A 21,130-nucleotide genomic window follows, 5' to 3' on the forward strand; every position below is an offset into this window, starting at 1 on the left:
GACAAAGTCACAAGTGTGTGCAAGCAATTGCTAGTTTTAGTTATGTTGACAACCACTGATGTCAGTGTGCCAATAGAAGGATGTCGATTTAATAGGGTTCCACTGTACTACACTGTCTACTTCCTCTGTCATTTCTAAAGACGTCTGCACACTGCTGTTCTCAGGTTAGACGACAGTGATCAGGAGCACAGCTACTTTGGCCGCAAATACATTGGCGTGGGTACCGGGGGGACTTTGGAGATCCACGGGGCGAAGAAGCTGTCGTGGACCTTCCTCAACAAAACCCTCCACCCTGGAGAAAGCAAGCAGAATAAGTACCTGTTCGGGAAGAGCTGGGGGAACCGAGGCATTATCGTCCATGTCATTGAACCCAAGACTGGAGAGGTACTGAGAAATGACAGGTGAGAGCAGACGCAAGTGATTTTTATTTACAGAAATGATCAAAATGTCTGAGCGCTGTATTAAAAAGACAAATATATAAGTCGACTTGGTGACTTGGACGTGAGAGGACGCAGGCGCTGCTGTCGCCGCTTCTCCGTCACTGAATCTGTGAACTTCACCTCTAATATTTTAGCCTTAAACGTTTTAGTTTCAGTGTTTGTCTCGCTTTGTTTATTGTTTAGTTTTTTGTCTTTTCAGCCTACTGCTGTGACTTTGAGCACTTTTTAAAAAAAAGCAATACAGCTCCAAAACCATCCTACCTGCTATCGTGCTACCACCTGTCCCTCGCTGAGAGAACTTGTCGGCGTGGTCGGCGTGTCTTTCCCACCTTCTCTTGCCGCTGTCTGGCGGTGGTGGCCCATCGACTGGACTGCACATACAGCCTGACTACCTGTTGCTGTGTGGTTTAAATCCGGGCAGCCTAGCCTTGGACTCCCGGCTGCTAACGTCGGATCCCGGACAAACATTTTCCCTCCGCTTGCTGCCTCTATGCTGAAATACTCCTTCTCGAAGCTGCTGGAGCTTAACAAAAGCGCCATTCCAGCATGCATCTCAATAATTCAACAACTTGGACTCCTATGCCGATCCCGCTACAAACATAGAGGCTCCCGACGACAATTTGTTTACAGCCAGTCCTCTATCCCTTCCATCTGCTCAACACAACGTCAAGTCGCACCCAATTCGCGTCATCAGAACGCCGGCAACATGGGACCATGTAGCAACCCCGGAAATGGCGCGAGACCACGCGACCATAAGCTACGTGGAAAACATGGAGTGGATCAGACTGTGAAGCTTCCAGTCACTGGAGTGGATTCCACTGCTCACACCGTGAGGCTTCCACTTACCAGGCTGCAAAATAAACGTGGAGTGGATCTCAATCTACTTCGCCCTCTCCAGAGATTTACTCCCTCCCCATTACTCAAAATTGAACTTTTCAATGTTCAATCTCTCACTGACAAAACAGCACTCATTCATACTCACATCCTCGACAAGGGACTAAACCTAATGTGTCTCACTGAAACCTGGCACAAACCAGAGGAATACATCAACCTCAACCGTGCATGCCCTCCTGGCTATAAATACCTGGAGAAGGCCCACAGCACGGGGCGTGGTGGTGGCATAGCCATTCTCCACAAGGACCACCTGGAACTGTCCCCTGTCCCCCTGCCACCGCTGTCCACTTTTGAATGCTTTGCATTCAACTGCCTTTGCATTCAACTGCAAACCCCCCTTTTCCATGACCCTGCTCCTCATTTACCGACCACCCAAACAAAACGCAACTTTCATCTCCGAAGTTTCTGACCTCCTCACCACCCTCTGCTCAACATCCACAAATGTCATAATTCTGGGAGACATAAACATCCATGTGGACAACCCATCCTGCCAATTTGCATCTGATTTCTTACAACTACTGGACTCTCTGGACCTCACACAACATGTGGATACCCCCACACACAGCAGGGGACACACTCTTGACCTGGTCATCACAGAGTCCACTCCCATCAAAAATCTGGTCGCCTACTCACTGGGCGTGTCTTACCACAAGGTCATTTCCATGGAGCTACCGTTCCCTACCTCTCATATCAAGCCCAAACGCCAAATCAATTTCCGTAATTTTAAAAACATAAACCCTGCCACGTTCACCTTTGACCTGGAACTCCTCTCTGCTGCAATCCCCCCATCCTTGAGCGATGCAGTCGAACACTACAACACCAATTTGAAAAACCTCCTCGACCTCCACGCCCCTGTTAAAACCCGTACAGTCACCTTCTCACACTCAGCCCCCTGGTTCACACCCGAGCTGAGGAAAATGAAGACGGCCGGGCGGGCTCTGGAGCGGCAGCGAAACTCCACTCGGCTAACTGTCCACAGACAGGCCTTTAGGGAACACCAAAAGGCCTACGCAAGATCTCTCAGGGAGGCACAGTCACAATTTTACTCCAACATAATCAACAAAAACCCTGGCAACTCTAAAACACTCTTCTCCACCGTCAACCACTTTCTGCAACCACAATCCTCCAAACACCATAACACAACAGCTGATCAATGCAACACCTACCTTGAGTTCTTCAGAACTAAGGTAGACAACATCCGCTCCCTCCTTTCTGGCCCCGTCACTCAAATTGTCCCAACCATCGTCCCACTGCCTCTGATCCCTAACCCCCTCTCATCTTTCACCAGCACTACACAGCAAGAGATTGAGGACATTGTCAGAGGAATGAAGCCCTCTACCTGTGCCCTGGACCCTCTTCCCACCACCCTAGTCAAAACCAACATCTGTACAATAAGCCCCCTGATCACCAACATCATCAACCTCTCCTTTCAGACCGGCCACATTCCACTAACTCTTAAGACCGCCATCCTCACCCCTCTTCTTAAAAAACCCTCCCTCGACCCAGACACCCTCTCCAACTACAGGCCCATCTCAAACCTACCATTCCTCTCTAAAATACTAGAGAAAGTAGTCTCCTCACAGCTCCAAACTCATCTCAAACTCAACAACATTAGCGAAAAATTTCAATCTGGTTTCCGTTCTGCCCACAGTACAGAAACCGCCCTGGTCAGGGTCACTAACGACCTCCTGATGGCGGCGGATACCGGCTCCCCCTCTCTGTTAATCCTACTGGACCTTACAGCCGCATTTGACACTGTCGACCACAACATCCTAATCAGTCGCCTTCAATCCACCATCGGTCTCAACAATACAGCACTACAGTGGTTCAAGTCCTACATCTCCGGTCGGTCAGAATATGTCTCCCTGGGAGGTTCACATTCGCGCACCCTGCCTGTCACCTGCGGTGTACCCCAGGGATCTGTCCTTGCCCCCACCCTGTTCACCTTGTATCTACTACCCCTTGGCCGTATCATCAGCAGGCATGGAATTTCCTTCCATTGCTATGCTGATGATACGCAGCTCTACCTGCAAACAATGCAAACCTCACCCTCATTTCCAACACCCCTCTCCATTCTCACCACCTGCCTGGAGGAGATAAAGGCATGGATGAGCATCAACTTCCTGCAGCTCAATAGCTCAAAAACAGTGGTCATGAAAATAGGCACCCCACACCAGATCAACACATGCCCCATAACCAGCATCACCTTCTCTGGACAGGACCTGCCACTCTCCCCAGTTGTCACCAACCTGGGAGTGAAAATGGACCCCCACCTGAACTTTGAAGCCCACATCAACTATCTGCGCAAAACCTCTTTCTTTCACCTCCGCAACATCTCAAGACTCCGCCCCTCACCCACCCCAGCCGACACTGAAAGACTCGTCCATGCCTTTATCTCCTCCAGGCTTGATTACTGCAACGCACTTCTCGTCAGGGTCCCCAAAAAGAGCATCAAAAAGCTCCAGTACATTCAAAACAGCGCAGCGAGGATCCTGACGAGAGTGCGCAAGCGTGATCATATCACACCTATCCTCAAATCACTCCACTGGCTCCCTATTGCATCCCGGACCCAATTTAAGATCAACCTGCTCACTCACCAATGCATCTACGGCAACGCCCCCTCCTACCTCAAGGACCTAGTTTCCCCTCAACCCCCTACCTGCAGCCTCCGCTCCTCAAACACTAACTTCCTCAAACCCATCAGGACAAAGCTACAATCAATGGGCCGCCGGGCTTTCTGCTCGACCGCTCCCGAACTTTGGAACGCTCTCCCCGACCATCTTAGAGCACCACAGTCGGTCGACCATTTTAAGAAGGGACTAAAAACCCACCTTTTTAGCACAGCTTTTATCTAATTTCTCTGCCTTCTTGTTTTTAAATGCACTGCTTGCTTATCTGTTTTTTTATCCAGTGCTTTCAGGCTCTTATTTCTACTTTATCTATGTTTCTGTTTTATCTAGTGTGTGTCATGATTCATTTCTATTTTAATTTTTTTATTATATATTCCTACTTTCTATTTTTATTTTTAATACTCTGTAGCACTTTGAGATTTTAACAAATGTAAAGTGCGTAACAAATGCAATTCATTATTAGGGTCCGCACAGGACCATTGTCAAAGGAATCCCAAAGGGAGTCCTTTTGCAATGGGACGAAAGGACCCTATTGAAATTGTAAGGTTTTATTATTCTTTATTATTATTATTCCGCAGCTTTGCGCACTACTTTGCCCCCCTTAACATGCTTCAAAACTCACCAAATTGTTTACACACATACAGAAACTGGGCCAGCACACTTAAGTAAAAAAACCAAACCCCAAAAATCAAAATTGCGCTCTAGCGCCCCCTAGGAAAAAACAAAAACAAACTGCCTGTAACTCCCACTAGGAAGGTCGTAGAGACATGAAACAAAAACCTGTATGTAGGTCTCCCTTAGACCTACAAGTCATAATGACACATCCTCGGGCAAAAACCAACAGGAAGTTGGCAATTTCCCCTTCAACACAAAAAATGACTAAAAACACTAATTTTTGCCTCTTTGCGCTGTAATTTGACCCCCTTGAAATACTTCAAAACTCACCAAACTTCTCACACACATCGGGACTGGTGGAAATTGCCATCTAAAAAAAAACCGAACCCCAAAACTCAAAATTGTGCTCTAGCGCAATTTTTGAATAAAACCGAGACAAAACTGCTTTTTAGAGGAAAACTCAGACAAAACTGCTTGTAACTTCCGATAGGAACGTCTTAGAGACATGAAACAAATACCTCTATGTAGGTCTCACATAGACCTACATTTCATAGATTGACATCCTTCAGCAAAAATCAACAGTAAGTTTGCTATTCCTCCTTCAAAACAACATTTTTGTTACAACCGGTCACCAAACATCAAACGTTATCTCCTCGAGCGCGTTTGTCGTTTTGGCTTCAAACTGCTACAGGAGAGAGATTGAACCCTTCTGATTAAAAGTTGAAGAAAGAGTTATGATTAGTAGTACGGTTTTGATTTTACGAGCCTTCAAAGACCCGCAGCACTAAAGTTGCTCCGCTGCTGTGATTTTACGCGCCTTCAAAGAAAACAACCACTGTGCCGCGACACCTAGGAAAAAGACACAGACACAACTTCCTCTAACTCCCAGTACGAATATCGTAGAGACACGAAACAAAAACCTCTATGTAGGTCTCACTCAGGACTACCACTGGACAAAAGTATTGGGACACCTACGACTAGCAACTGCCAAAATGCGGACCCGACCAACGCTGCTTGCAGCTTTAATTATTATTATTATTATTAAATATTTATTCATGATAATATTCATTTGCACAATTCAATGTAATTCTTTTCACAGTATGTTGTCAATTTTACCTGCCAATATTTCACCAGGTGACCACTGGAGAAATGTTATCGTAACAACAATAGGCTCCTTTTGTTCAGAGGTTCTTAACCTTTTTGGCCTGAAGGCCCATTTTCTCCAGTCCATTGAGGCCCACTCAAATATTAACACTGAATTAGTTATATTACTTTTTATTTTAGTCATATTCAATAATTATATCAACCTACTTACAATTCAACATGTCTAGACTCTGTCAAAATATATGAAGCCATTTGTCAATCACAAAGATAAATAATGAATTTACCAAATAAATCAGCACATACAACAACATGCCGAAAAAGATTTAGGTCAGGTTTATTACAAAAAAAATAAATAAATAAATAAAATTGCAATGCAAAAGAAGGGACTCATAAAAAACAAATGACAAATAAATTCACATACAATTATCACAATTAATAATCAAGTTTTTTAAGCATAAAAAAAACTCCTGTGTGACTTTTGCTCCAGGTTTCTTCTGATTGTCCAAGCTTCTCATACGTCACTAAGTCAACTTACTGACACATAACTGCCACAAGTGGTTGAAAAGTGTATATGTGTATATATACCTGTGTGTGTGTATGTATGTGTATATATATATATATATATATATATATATATATATATATATATATATATATATATATATATATATATATATATATATATATATATACAGTATATATAATATATATATAATATATATTTATATAATATATATATATATATATATATATATATATAATATATATTTATATATTGAGTGTATTTAAGAATTTTTTTTTTTACATAATTTATCATTTAATGTATTAGGCCTTCATTTATTCATCAATAATGGATTAAATTAAAACTTTTTTGTGTAGTTGGTATATTATATGATATATTGTGTTGTGTATATTAAAATGTCCAGAATTTAGAGACAATGTTATTTAATAGCACTCAAGAAATCATTAAGGCTAATATGTTTTTAAATAAATCAATTACAATATTTTAGTTAAATTAAAATGTATATATATATTTTTTTAAAAACTGCTTTCTTACTTTGCTGTCTGAACGTCAGCCAAAAGCAGTTGGTTAAGAACACAATCTTTATATGTTTCATGTTAGTTTCCGTGCAAGACGGAAACTACGAGCATCTATTTTTATCGAGTTGGTTCTGCCTTCAAACTGACCCCTGCTAATGACGGGAATTGTGGGATATTAATGGACTGTGTGCTGCGGATACATTAAGATGTTCACGAAATGAAATAGACAGTCCCAGTATGACAGGGTTTATAAATGTTGCCTGGTTTGCTAATGTCAAATGTCAAAAGGATATTTATACCTACAGTGATCTTTCTTTCATTATTCATAGGTTTGACACATATCGCAGCAAGGAGGAAAGCTATCGGCTTGCAAAGTATGTCAATGATGTGGAGGTGGGCCTTATAGTTGCCATGGTGGTCAGTGATGAGGGCTCGAACAACTTGGAGGACTCCGCCAAAAAGAGCATCTCCAGACTTGGCAGCCAGCATGTCATCACTTTAGGATTTAGGTGAGCTCATGAGATAACAAATTGTTTCAAGATATATCATTATATTAATGAACCGGTTACATAATGGTTCATGAAGTGCAGTCTTTCTCTGTTATAAATTGTCATATTTTCTTGCTTTTGCTTACATTTTACCTTTACTTTTATATTTCCGCTTAAAAACTGTTTATCTTGTTTTGCTTCTTATAAGTTATGTTTCTATCCACCTAATTTAGATGGCAGAACATCAACATAGCTGATAGCATGTCAATTTAAATGATAGAACATCAAACAGATTATAGATAATACAGATGATGGTACATAAAATAGCATCTGGAAAGTATTCACAGTGCTTCACTTTGTCCACATTTGGTTATGTTACAGCATTATTCCAAAATGGAATACATTATTTTTGGCCCCCAAATTCTAAATTAAATAAATGGGTACCTCATAATGACAAGATGAAACAGTTTTTTGGGGGGAACATTTTGCAAATTTATTAAAAACTCACATGTTCATACGTATTCACAGCCTGTGCCCAATGCTTTGTTGATGCACTTTTGGCAGCAATTACAGCCTCAAGTCTTTTTGAATACGATGCAAAAGGCTTGGCACACCTATCTTTGGGCAATTTTGTCCATTCCTCTTTGCAGCACCTCTCAAGTTCCATCAGGTTGGATGCAAAGCGTCGGTCCACAACCATTTTCATATTTTTCCAGATATGTTCAATCGGATTCGAGTATGGCCTCTGGCTGGGCCACTCAAGGACATTTACAGAGTTGTCCTGAAGTTATTCATTTAATATCTTGCCTTTGTGCTTAGGATTGTTGTCCTGCTGAAAGGTGAACCGTCGCCCCAGTTTGAGTTAAAGAGCGCTCTGGAGTAGGTTTTCATCCAGGATGTCTCTGTACATTGTTGTATTCATATTTCCCTACCAGTCTCCCTGTTCCTGTTGCTAAAAAACATCCCCACAGCATGATGCTGCCACCACCATGCTTCACTGTAGGGATGGTATTGGCCTGGTGATGAGTGGTGCCTGGTTTCCTCCAAACATGACGCCTGGCATTCACGCCAAAGAGTTCAATCTATGTCTCATCAAACTAGAGAATTGTGTTTCCAAAGGTGTGCGAGTTTTTCAGGTGCATTTTGGCAAACTTTTTACCAATAAATGGTTTCTGTCTGGCCACTCTACCATATAGGCCTGATTACTGGACTGCTACAAAGATGGTTGTCCTTCTGAAAGGTTATCCTTTCTCTACAGAGGATTGCTATAGCTCTGACAGAGTGACCATCGAGTTCTTGGTCACCTCCCTGACTAAGGCCTTTCTCTCAATTGCTCAGTTTAGACGGCCAGACAGGCCTTGGAAGAGTTCTGGCTGTTCTAAAATTCTTCCATTTAGGAATGTGCTCACTGGCACCTTCAGGGCAGCAGATATTTTTCTGTACCCTGCCCCAGATTTGTGCCTCAAAACAATCCTATCTTGAAGGTCTACAGACAATTCCTTTGACTTCATTCGACTTGGTTTGTGCTCTGCCATGCACTGTCAAGTGTGGGACCCTTCATATAGACAGCTCTGCGCCTTTCTAAATCATCTCCACTAAACAGAAAGACTCCAATGAAGCTGTAGCAGGAACCTATCCCAGCTGACTTTGGGCCAGAGGTGGGGTACACCCTAGACCGGTTGCCAGCCAATCGCAGGGCACAAATAGACAAACAACCATTCACACTTATACAGGGAGAACATTCAAACTCCACGCACAGATGTCCAAGCGTACACTTGAATTCAGATCTTCCAGATCATCTGTCTTGGGCACTTGTTCTTAACTCGCCTGGAGGTCTCTTCAGCAATCTTCATGACAGCCATGATGGCCAAAACACATGGACTTCCATCAAATAAATCGCACACGGAGCTCATATTAGACAGTCAAAGCACTTTGTGAGGTGTTGTCCTGAGCATTGATTTCCCTTCATAGCAAATATTTCCAGAAAGTTAGAACTATTAGTCAGTCAGTTCCAACGATTTCTATGATTGATAATGCAGTCCAATGTTTTATTTGTTATAACGTCTCAATGTTTCGCTTTATATACATATTCTAAATAATAGTTATTCCCATAAAAGGCACATTCACACTCAAACATAATTTGATTTATCTAACTCTATAATGGTTAAAGCCATTCAAAAAATGTGATGGTGAATCTTTTTAATCAGAAATGGCATGATAGTAAAGTGAATTACTGCTGGGTATCATAATTGGATATCTTACAAGTAGATTACAGCACTCATAGTGATGTCTTATGAAAAAGACAAGACAATATTACATCTCTTCTAGGGTTGCATGGTATACTGCGGTAATAATGAATTAAAAAAGGTACTATACTGCCTTTGAAAAATACTGGTCCTTTTTTTTTAATGCCATAATGGCGCGTTGTGGTGACATTGAGCCGCGAGCATGTCGCAAGTCAACCCACACACACAGCACTTCCAAGTGGAAACAGTGTGGCAAAGGAAGAGGGAGAATGTACTTATTTTGGCTTTGAACCTAACGATGAGGTTGCAGCAATAAACACTGTGGTGGTGGTTTAAAACATAGCTACTTAGTAGCTAGGTAGCAGCTAAGGTACGTCCACAGTATTTTAGCTACTTCTAAATCACTTATCATTGCCTCCATGGCGAGAAAAAAAAAATATATATTTCAAGTATTATCCCTGCAGGACGAGGACTAGACTTCACTACCCACCATAGGAGGATACAATAGCTAACTGCTAACATCAAGCTAGCGCCCCTGGACGTAAACAAATAGGTCAATATATACAAATATCGATTGTAACGATACCAAGTACAAGAGCACAAGAGTACAAGAGTACAAGAGTATAGTCGATATTACAATTACTATCTTTCCATGCACTAAATTAGTCTGATTTCCCCAATAATTTGTTTTTTTTTGGATTATCACACACATATGTGAAGTCCTAGTGTCCATGCACACTTTCTAATGCGACTATAAGTCATACACCATGTACTTCCCGTACACTGGGCGGTGGCGTTTATTTCCTTCTAGCGCGGATTAATGCATTGCTTCTCTGGTTGACCTATGACGTCACACCAAACAGGGCAACTAGCTCCTTACAAGTTGACAGCCTTGCTCTGTTGTACCTAATGTCTGCTGTAACATTGGCATATATTACAAATACTACGTCTCTATTGGCTATGCTCATGTTAAATGTAGACAGCATAAAAAAAAAGATCTTGGATTGTGCTACGAACATGATGCTACTACTAATAATGTCTCGGAGTGAATACCGGCGGGAATTTTCGGACGGAGAATCATGGAAACAAAACTTTCGAATGTCTCGGAGTTCATTCATCGGACTCTGTGGATTAATGGAAATAATTTTCAAATCAGTTTGGAGTGTACAAATGCAGCGTGAAGAGGTTTGAGTTCGCTTTATTCTTTGTCTTGTAATATACCTGCTTCATTCTCTTTCATTTAATTCATATTTTGTTCGGGAGTCCGAATGAAGCCGGCATTCTCCATTTCCTTTGCTACCTTGAATAAATCTCTGTTACCTTTTTTCGGCCATCGATGCACTTCAAAATGTTCTATTCTTTTAATTTGTGAAGCATATAACCACTGTTCATTACAATTGTTGCTTATGTTTTTATTGGATGGTATCTGCTTTCGGGTTGTATCCAGCACGTTGGCGGACTGGCAGACTGACGCATGCGCGTTACACACCCACTCGAGAGATCTGGTTTTTCAATCGTATAATCCAGGTGTGTTTGTTCGACTTTTCAAAAACCGAACACGATCGGATTAAGGTGTTTCCATAGGCTGTAGGATGCTTATTTAGACCCGAACTATTTGAGAAATAGGACTAATTGAGAGCATGGACATGTACTGACTGAATACATCGATATTTTTTATCATCACAACATCTTTTGTGATTTTGTTAATGTGTATAAACTCAGGAAATACAATGCTGGACACAAGAGAACTTTAATTATGACCAATGTATGACCCCATAACTACATGGTATTAGATCGATACCCAAATTTGTAGTGTCACCCAAAACTTTTGTTAAGTATCCAAACAACAGAAGAATAAGTGCTTATTACATTTTAACAGAAGTGTGGATAGAACATGGTAAACGTAACCAGATATTACCAGTAAAGGAACAAGTAGATTATTAATTTATCCATCCATTCATTTTCTTGCCTCTCATAATTTTGACAAAATACTACAATGGAAAATGACACAATATGTTACTGCTTATGCCAGCAGCCAAATTGGTACTCTCCCTAACCCATTTGCTTCCTTGCTACCATCGGGACAACACTAATCTGTATGCAAATACTGCATACTGCGTGGAATATTTGCCTAAAATGACACTAGTCAGTGGAATTAAATAAAGTTATTTTTTCATCTGTCTGCCAATCTACATACTGACCTACATACCTACGGACCAAAAGTCTGGTAGAGGTGGACCTAAAAAAAAGGGGGGATCACTTCCTGTCCCTTCTATACATTTTGACTAAACTGTGCAACGTTTAAGTGCATAATCTGCTGCCTGTGAGACCACAGGAACAAAAGGACGCTAAACCTTTGGATTTGTTTTTCCAGTTTGCACTCTGCAGTATGGCCGTGGCGTAATTAGATGGGAGTGATGGCAATGCGACAGAGGGGCTTTTGCTTAATGACTTTTGTCTCATTTTCTCCCAACCCTGCAGCCAAACAGGCACACACAGCTGCCGTGAGGAGATAGGCAGTGTAATTTGTGGCACCCCCACCGATAGTTTGGCAAGATGTTGTTCATGAGGCATCGTGCTGTTTGCTCACATACATTTACTGCAGCTGCGACGAGCGCCATGAGAAAACCAATAATAATTGTTGATAAAGTAATTTAACTTTTTTGAAGTATTATTTAGTTAACTATGACAAATTATACATAAAGGTTTTGCCATGTTAGACACATCATGATTCAATGAAATGATGATTCATTGGGCTAAAATGTAATTATTAAACATTGATAAGAATTATTAGGATTATCGAAACATCTTTTTGCCATGCATAATTTCTTTTGAACAAGTTTGTTTTTTCTTCTCAGCATCCATTAAAGGCCTACTGAAATGAATTTTTTTTATTTAAACGGGGATAGCAGATCCATTCTATGTGTCATACTTGATCATTTTGCGATATTGCCATATTTTTGCTGAAAGGATTTAGTATAGAACAACGACGATAAAGTTCGCAACTTTTGGTCGCTGATAAAAAAAAGCCTTGCCTATACCGGAAGTAGCGTGACGTCACAGGAGGAAGGATTCCTCACAATTCCCCGTTGTTTACAATGCAGCGAGAGAGATTCGGACAGAGAAAGCGACGATTACCCCATTAATTTGAGCGAGGATGAAAGATTTGTGGATAAGGGACGTTAGAGTGAAGGACTAGAGAGGCAGTGCAGGGTGTATCTTTTTTCGCTCTGACCGTAACTTAGGTACAAGGTCTCATTGGATTCCACACACTCTCCTTTTTCTATTGTGGATCACGGATTTGTATTTTAAACCACCTCGGATACTATATCCTCTTGAAAATGAGAGTCGAGAACGCGAAATGGACATTCACAGTGACTTTTATCTCCACGACAATACATCGGCGAAGCTCTTTAGCTACTGAGCTAACGTGATAGCATCTGGCTCAAATGCAGATAGAAACAAAATAAATAAATCCCTGACTGGAAGGATGGACAGAAGATCACCAATACTATTAAACCATGGACATGTAACTACACGGTTAATAATTCTCAGCCTGGCAAAGCTTAACAATGCTGTTGCTAACGACGCTGAAGCTAACTTAGCAACTTAGCAACCGGACCTCACAGAGCTATGATAAAAACATTAGCGCTCCACCTACGCCAGCCAGCCCTCATCTGCTCATCAACACCCGTGCTCAGCTGCGTTCCAGCGATCGATGGCGCGACGAAGGACTTCACCCGATCACAGATGTCTGCTATCCAAGTAAGTCCTCTTTGTTGTGTTGCTACAGCCAGCCGCTAATACACCGATCCCACCTACAACTTTCTTCTTTGCAATCTCCATTGTTCATTAAACAAATTGCAAAAGATTCACCAACACAGATGTCCAGAATACTGTGGAATTTTGCGATGAAAACCGAGCTTTTTGTATTGGATACAATGTGTCAGAATACTTCCGTTTCAACGATTGACGTCACGCGCATATGTCATCATACATAGACGTTTTCAACTGGAAGTTTCGCAGGGAATTTAAAATTTCACTTTATAAGTTAGTCCGGCCGTATTGGCATGTGTTGCAATGTTAAGATTTCATCATTGATATATAAACTATCAGACTGCATGGTCGGTAGTAGTGGGTTTCAGTAGGCCATTAAATAAAGTAAACAAATATCAGAGAAAAGGATCCAAAACATTTTCCACATTATAAGTAATAATGAGTAATAATTCCTTATTAGTGTAATATACAACGTGCCCTGAGAAATAAGATTTTTTTTAAACCAAAAAAAAACTACCGAAGCAATTTCAATATCCATCCATTCATCCATCCATTTTCTATCGCTTGTCCCTCTCGGGGGTTATGGGGACAAGTCGTCACCTCATCGCAGGCAAGTTTAATACAAAACAAATTATTCAGAAATAAAGACATTCAAATTAAATCCTTCACAAATAACCTATTTCAACTAAAATCATCAGCTTTGTACACAGTTTTTCAGTTTTAATACAGTACCTGTCAGTTATATGTCGTGTTGGAGATTGTGATTTCCAACTATTTCCGAGCCCGGTGAGTGTGGCCAAGAATTAAATAGTTTTTTGTTGCTGTTGTTTTGGCGTGGTTATGGCCGTGGTGAGTAGCTAGTTTTACAATAAAGTGATTGTTGATTGACCGTCCCCTCGTCATTTTCAACGTAATGGAAAATGCTCCGGTACATACTGTCCGTACTTTAAACTGCTTTTTTAGTTCCAGCCACTTTCTAGGTTTTTGTTATTACATTGGTGCCTCAACTGGGAGTAATATGAGATGGGGGGGTGCCGGTGCTGTGTTTGGCGTGTTCCGTTTGTTCTGTCTCCTTGCTTGGCGGGCTAAGCGATGGGCGTTTCCCTTTGTGCGCAGGCAAAGCTCGCTGTCAGCTCTAACCTCTCTTGTCCGTCATTCAAATATGTGCTAGTTGCTATTATTACATTATTTTATGAAATTACAGAGGTTGTTTCTTGTACATTCTATTATATTGTGTTTTAAACTATATCGCTCATCTAAATGTTTGGTCGTGGAACGCAATGTGCTCTTAAGTTTAGGTACCACTGTTCCAACAGTTAAGATGAAGACCGAATTATCCAAAAACTTAAGCAATTTTTTCATATTGAATATCAAATGAATCTGTTTCAAAAATATGAACACCACACAACATTTTATAGATAATAATTATAGTTTTACAGCCATAAAACAGTATACAGCTGTCTATGGCGGCCACTCGCTGATAGTGGTCCCAAAATTGGCCCCGTGGAGAAAAGCAGTGTATTAAACATAGGCGTAGGTTGGTCATGGGGCCCAGAATTCCTGACAGCGCAATGCTTTTACGAAAATTACTAAGTGTGGGGGAGATGTAGCCAGCGCTGCCTGTAGGAGTAAAAGTCACCGCCGCTGTTCGTGGTGCTGAGGACGAGCGCCATGGTGCTGACGGTGAGACACAGCTTGCATCATCTGTTGTCTTTAACAGTGAGCGACCACGTGCAGGAGGGGGAGGAAATTTGGAGAGAGACTGGAAAGTCCTGGAAGAAAGCATAGTGTTGTGTTGAAAAACATTAAACATGTTGTCAACTCTGTACGCTTGGGTACTTTGACGTGCATATCTGTGGAACCGCAAGACAGCGACTTATACACTAAGGTATTTGTTAGGGGTGTAACGCTTAATCAATATATCAATTTATTTTCCTTAGATTCAACTACATTGATCTGTGCTCGGCAAGTTTGCCTTCCGGAAGATACAGTAAGTATCGATTAAAGATTATTTTAAAAAGGAATCGATCGATTTTATTGATACTAGAAAAAAGGAAAACATTGGATTTAAGAAAGGCAGATTTAATATGAAGTTTAGCACTTTTAATAAACATTGGATTTAAGAAAGGCAGATTTAATATGAAGTTTAGCACTTTTAATAATAATGACGTTAAACGATATACAAATCTGTCTGCCCATCTGTGGCGTCATCAAAACAAAAATGGTGAATGTGTTGTAATGAAACAACTGGAAATATGTGATGCAGTACATTCTATCGTATGCATGTTCGAAATAAACTGAAACTGAAAAACTGAAGCTGAATAGCTACAGTGGCACAGAAAGGTTGCTAAAAAGTTCGATTTCAGCTCACTGACTCATTTCGGATTGTATCATTCTAAATAAAAATATCGTCCCTGAATTGTATCAGCAACCACAAATTCCAAATCAAATCGAATCATTAAAACAAATCGTTACACCCCTAGTATGTGTGATTGGACAAGGAAATGATTTTTTTATTTTGGCTCGGTCACAATAGACTGCAGGTGCACTTTGCACAACTTTGCATGCATGACCTACTTAGGAGCTTTGAACTGCTGAATGTGTTTCCACAAATAAAATCTAAAATGAAAAATTATAAAAGTTGGGAGCTTTGCGAGGTCTTCTGCATCTCTGATATCACAGCTGCCAAGTGCATCAATGATTCAGCTTTTTTTTAAAATCTCAATTAAACATTCAAATTTATTTATACAGCACTTTTAAAGCACAGGCAAGTGGCAACACAATGTGCTTAAAAATGGAAGAGAAGAAAACACACATGCACACACAGCACTATTGACAATAACAAAACATGGCATGGCACTGAGGGTTGAGGAAAAACACCACCTTTGAGGTGTCCACACTGGAGCATAACTAAATTTAACACTATCTAAAAAAAATTATAAACATATTTTAAAATACATGTAAAAAATAAATATGAATAATACACTAATACATTAATAAAAACACAACATTGGAAATAATATTAGTAGTAATAATAGCAATACATAAAATAAAAAATAACTGAATAAAAATTAAGAGCCTAAGAAGAGTTCAACATGATCAGTAAAAAGCTTGATTAAAATGGTGTGTCTTTAACCTTTAAAAATAAATATATATATCAACTCTCTCACCAAATCCAGAGGCTGTCGGGCTTCCTAATCCACGGGTGGAGGCCATAGTGGCTAAATGCCTCCTCATTGTAGGTTTTCGTTCTGGTATTTGATAAAGATAAAAGTTTGGTGCCAGAGGACCTCAGGATCCAAGATAGTTGTTATGGTAAAAGCAGGCCAGTAATACATTTAAAAACTAATAATATAACTTCAAGATCGACCCTTTAGCGGGCGGGGAGTCAATGCAGCGACTTTACAACTGGTGTATTGAGCTCCTTCCCTTTGGTCCTCGTCAGCAAGCGTGCAGCTGAGTTTTGTAATAATTGTACATTTCTAATAATATTTTTGGGAAGACCAAAGAGTAGGGCATTACAACAGACTAAATGACAGGAAATAAAAGCATGTATTAGCACCTTTGTGTTGGCCTGAGAGAGAAACGGGCAGACTCTGGCTACACTGCAAAAACTAAGAACTAAATATCTCAAATAAGGGTGATATTTGCTTATTCTCTGTCTAATAAGATCATTCTTCTCACTAAGCAGATTTTATGTTAGAATCTTTTACTTGTTTTAAGGGTTTTGGTCCTAAATGATCTCAGTAAGATATTACAGCTTGTTGCTTAGATTGTATGACCTATGTTGAGTAAAACATCCTTGAAACTAGAACATCAACTGTTGCAAAGCTGTGTCATCAACACTCACAAGTATAAAACTACTTTTTTAAAGTAATAATTTCTTATTTCAAGCATGAAAAAAAAAATCATGACTTTGACACAATCGTGTCTCTAATTAAAATAGATGACAGCCAAATGGACTTTGCTGTTTTATTTTCAATGAAACAATAGAAAATACGTACTCATATAGTAGTACAGTTGGCACAGTACAGTAAACTGACAGTTAATATTTAAACATTTAACATTTCTAACAATTTTGAACAAAAATAGTTCATGCACATTCAGGTAAATTCCTCAAAAGTACAATTTAAAAAATTGTGGCCGTGGGCCGGGCTGTAAATATATATATATATATATATATATATATATATATATATATATATATATATATATATATATATATATATATATATATATATATATATAAGTGGCGTGCAGTCACTAGAGGCAGGGGAGGCACAGCCTCACCTGCCATCATGTAAAGGAAAAAAAAAGAAAAAGAAAAAAAAAAAAATTAAATTGTTATATGTATCCAGTGATTGTACTAAAGTTATTTTCCATTTAACTTCACCAGTTTTAGATTATTTTTATTTTTATTTTCACATTTGCCGTTCAAATACGGAGAAGAGACGGTTGCAGCAGCCAGTTGAGGCACTTGTGCCTCACCATGGATTGCGACTCGGCTAACTGCTGGCCTGCTGTGCAGTGAGACCGTATTGCTATATGAATTATATTATACATTTCCATAGTTTAGTTAGCTGAGGTATATAATGTACAGTGTATTTAGTCAACAACTGTATGTGTGTAACGTATTTTTAGTGCTGAGCGATCATAAATCTGCTGCGGAGACACACTGTGTGAGGCTCGTCTCATAACCTCGCCTCCTGGTGCCAAGCACCTCCGCCGCAGAATGCACTGCCCGACGGGAGCACCACGGCCACACCAACCAAAGCCCACACCCAAACCCTCCACGTGCAAGACCGAATCCACCCAAAAAAAGTCACTTAACAAGAAGCCAAAAAGTGCAAAAACAACAATGCTCGTGCTGCAGGAGCCGCGAACGACCGCAGGGACACAACATTAGGTACACCTGCACTGCAGGTTCATATATTTTTAAATTTGACTGTGATGATGCAGTCGTGCCTCACCAGACATTAACCTCACCGCACGCCACTTATATACATATATATATATATATATATATATATATATATATATATATATATATATATATATATATATATATATATATATATATATATACATGTACAGTATATATATATATATATATATATATATATATATATATATATATATATATATATATATATATATATACATGTACAGTATATATATATATATATATATATATATATATATATATATATATATATTTCTTGCGCACTAATTGACTGAAAGAGCACACACTTGGCGCGATGGTGTCATGTTGTCGATGGAAAAATGCATTTTTAGACAATATGATTTGCTTGAGTGACTAGGAGACCCCGAGAGTAACAAGCGGTTGCCTTGTTGCCTTTCCATTAAGAACAATAAATTAGTTTTTAGTATAAGTTTGCTGGTTTCAAGAAATGTAATGCAGAGCGCATATCATTATTTCAAGATAATGGCACTAGCGTTTACTTCATTTAAGAACATTTTTTAACATATTGAGCAAAAAGGTCTCTTTTTTTTTCTACCAAGAAAAGTGCACTTGTTATTAGTGAGAATATACTTATTTTAAGGTATTTTTGGATCTCATTGAGGTTAGATAATTTTACTTGTTTTGGAAAGTCTTGACAAGCCACATTTTCTTGTTCTATTGGCAGATAATTTTGCTTAGTTCAAATAAAATACCCCTAATTTTTGTATGTTTTTTTCTTGTTTTTGAACACTGACTTTTTGCAGATGATACAAACTTATTTTTGTAATATTTTCAATATGTGGAATAAAAGTCAGCTCTGAATCAAAACTCACACCCAGATTGGTTATGGATTGTGTAGGTTTAAAATCTTGTAATTTTGATAACAGTTTCTCTCTCTGGCCTTCAGGACCTACAGTATAACTAAAACCTCTGTTTTGTCCTGGTTAGATGTTGGAAATTCACTGTCATCCATGATCTGATGTCTAAAATGTAGTTAAAAAGAGTAGCTATTGGTCCTGTGTTGTCAGGAGACACAGCAATGTACAGCTGTGTATCATCAGCGTAACTGTGGAAACTGATGCTGTGACGTTCCCAAGAGGCAGCATATAAAGATTAAAAAGAATGGGACGTAAAATTGGGCCTTTGGAAACCCCACACCTGATTTTATGGGTTCCTGAAAAACATGCATCCATACTTACATAAAAAAATGTGTCTGTCTGGATGAGGGTGTACCTCGCCTTCCGCCCAATTGTAGCTGAGATAGGCTCCAGCACCCCCCGCGACCCCGAAAGGGATAAGCGGTAGAAAATGGATGGATTTGTCTGTAGGATAAGAGTGAAACCAGTTAACAACAGTACCATGAGGCCGACGAGGTGTCGAAGGCTATTCAATAGAATTAGGTGGTCTATTGTGTCAAAAGTGTCGCTTAGATCCAAGAGAACTAACAATATAAGATTTGTATTATCTAAGTTCCAACTGATGTCGTTTAAAATCTTAAAGGCCTACTGAAACCCACCGACCACGCAGTCTGATAGTTTATATATCAAAGATGAAATCTTTACATTGCAACACATGCCAATACGGCCGGGTTAACTTATAAAGTGCAATTTTAAATTTCCAGCTAAACTTCCGGTTGAAAATTGAATACAATACAAAATAGCTCTGTTTTCATCTCATAATTCCACAGTATTCTGGACATCTGTGTTGGTGAATCTTTTGCAATTTGTTTAATGAACAATGGAGACAGCAAAGAAGAAAGCTGTAGGTGGGATCTGTGTATTAGCGGCTGGCTACAGCAACACAACCAGGAGGACTTTGAGTTAGATAGCAGACGCGCTATCCGAAGCTAGCCGCCGACCGCACCGATGATCGGGTGAAGTCCTTCGTCGCGCCGTCGATCGCTGGAACGCAGGTGAGCACAGGTCGTGATGAGCAGATGAGGGCTGGCGTAGGTGGAGAGCTAATGTTTTTAGCATAGCTCTGTCGAGGTCCAGTAGCTAAGTTAGCTTCAATAGCGTCGTTAGCAACAGCATTGCTAGGCTTCGCCAGGCTGGACAGCATTAACCGTGTAGTTACAGGTCCAGGGTTTGGTTCGGTGTCTCCTGATAGTAGAAGTAATAATAGTATTGTTGATCTTCTGTCTATCCTTCCAGTCAGGGGCATGTATCTTCTGTTTCTATCCGCAGTTAAGCACGATGCTATCACGTTAGCTCCCAAGCTAAAGTGCTTCACCGATGTATTGTCGTGGAGATAAAAGTCACTGTGAATGTCCATTTTGCGTTCTTGACTCTCATTTTCAAGAGGATATAGTATCCGAGGTGGTTTAAAATACAAATCCGTGATCCATAATAGAAAAAGGAGAAAGTGTGGAATCCAATGAGCCCTTGTACCTAAGTTACGGTCAGAGCGAAAAAAGATACACCCTGGCGTCCTGCACTGCACTCTAATCCTTCACTGTCACTTTCCTCATCCACAAATCTTTCATCCTCGCTCAAATTAATGGGGTAATCGTCGCTTTCTCGGTCCGAATCGCTCTCGCTGCCGGTGTAAACAATGTGCAGATGTGAGGAGCTCTTCAACCTGTGACGTCACGCTACTTCCGGTACAGGCAAGGCTTTTTTATCAGCGACCAAAAGTTGCGAACTTTATCGTCAATGTTCTCTACTAAATCCTTTCAGCAAAAATATGGTAATATCGCAAAATGATCAAGTATGACACATAGAATGGACCTGCTATCCCATTTCAGTAGGCCTTTAAAAGTGCTGTCTCGGTACTGTACGTGGTTCATTTTAAAACCAGACTGAGGTCTTTCTAAAAATGTTATTTCTTTTTAAAAAAGTCATTGACTTGGTGAAAAAACAATCTTTCTAAAATCTTACTGAATATCTTTCAGTTGGATACAGGTCGATAGTTATTAAAACTTTCTTTTCTT

General features: G+C 40.0%; 1 protein-coding gene across 2 annotated transcripts in view; it reads left to right on the forward strand.

Annotated features, from left to right (window-relative positions):
- Positions 1 to 21,130, forward strand: part of LOC133636146 (cell migration-inducing and hyaluronan-binding protein-like) — a 324,820-nt gene that overhangs the window by 204,385 nt on the left and 99,305 nt on the right. For both annotated transcript variants that reach the window (XM_062029861.1, XM_062029871.1), the window contains 2 exons: positions 165 to 401; positions 7,054 to 7,233. In XM_062029861.1, coding sequence (XP_061885845.1) covers positions 165 to 401; positions 7,054 to 7,233 — 417 coding nt within the window. The remainder of the gene's footprint in view (positions 1 to 164; positions 402 to 7,053; positions 7,234 to 21,130) is intronic.

This window comes from Entelurus aequoreus, linkage group LG02, assembly GCF_033978785.1.
Source record: "Entelurus aequoreus isolate RoL-2023_Sb linkage group LG02, RoL_Eaeq_v1.1, whole genome shotgun sequence".
Lineage (NCBI taxonomy): Eukaryota > Metazoa > Chordata > Actinopteri > Syngnathiformes > Syngnathidae > Entelurus > Entelurus aequoreus.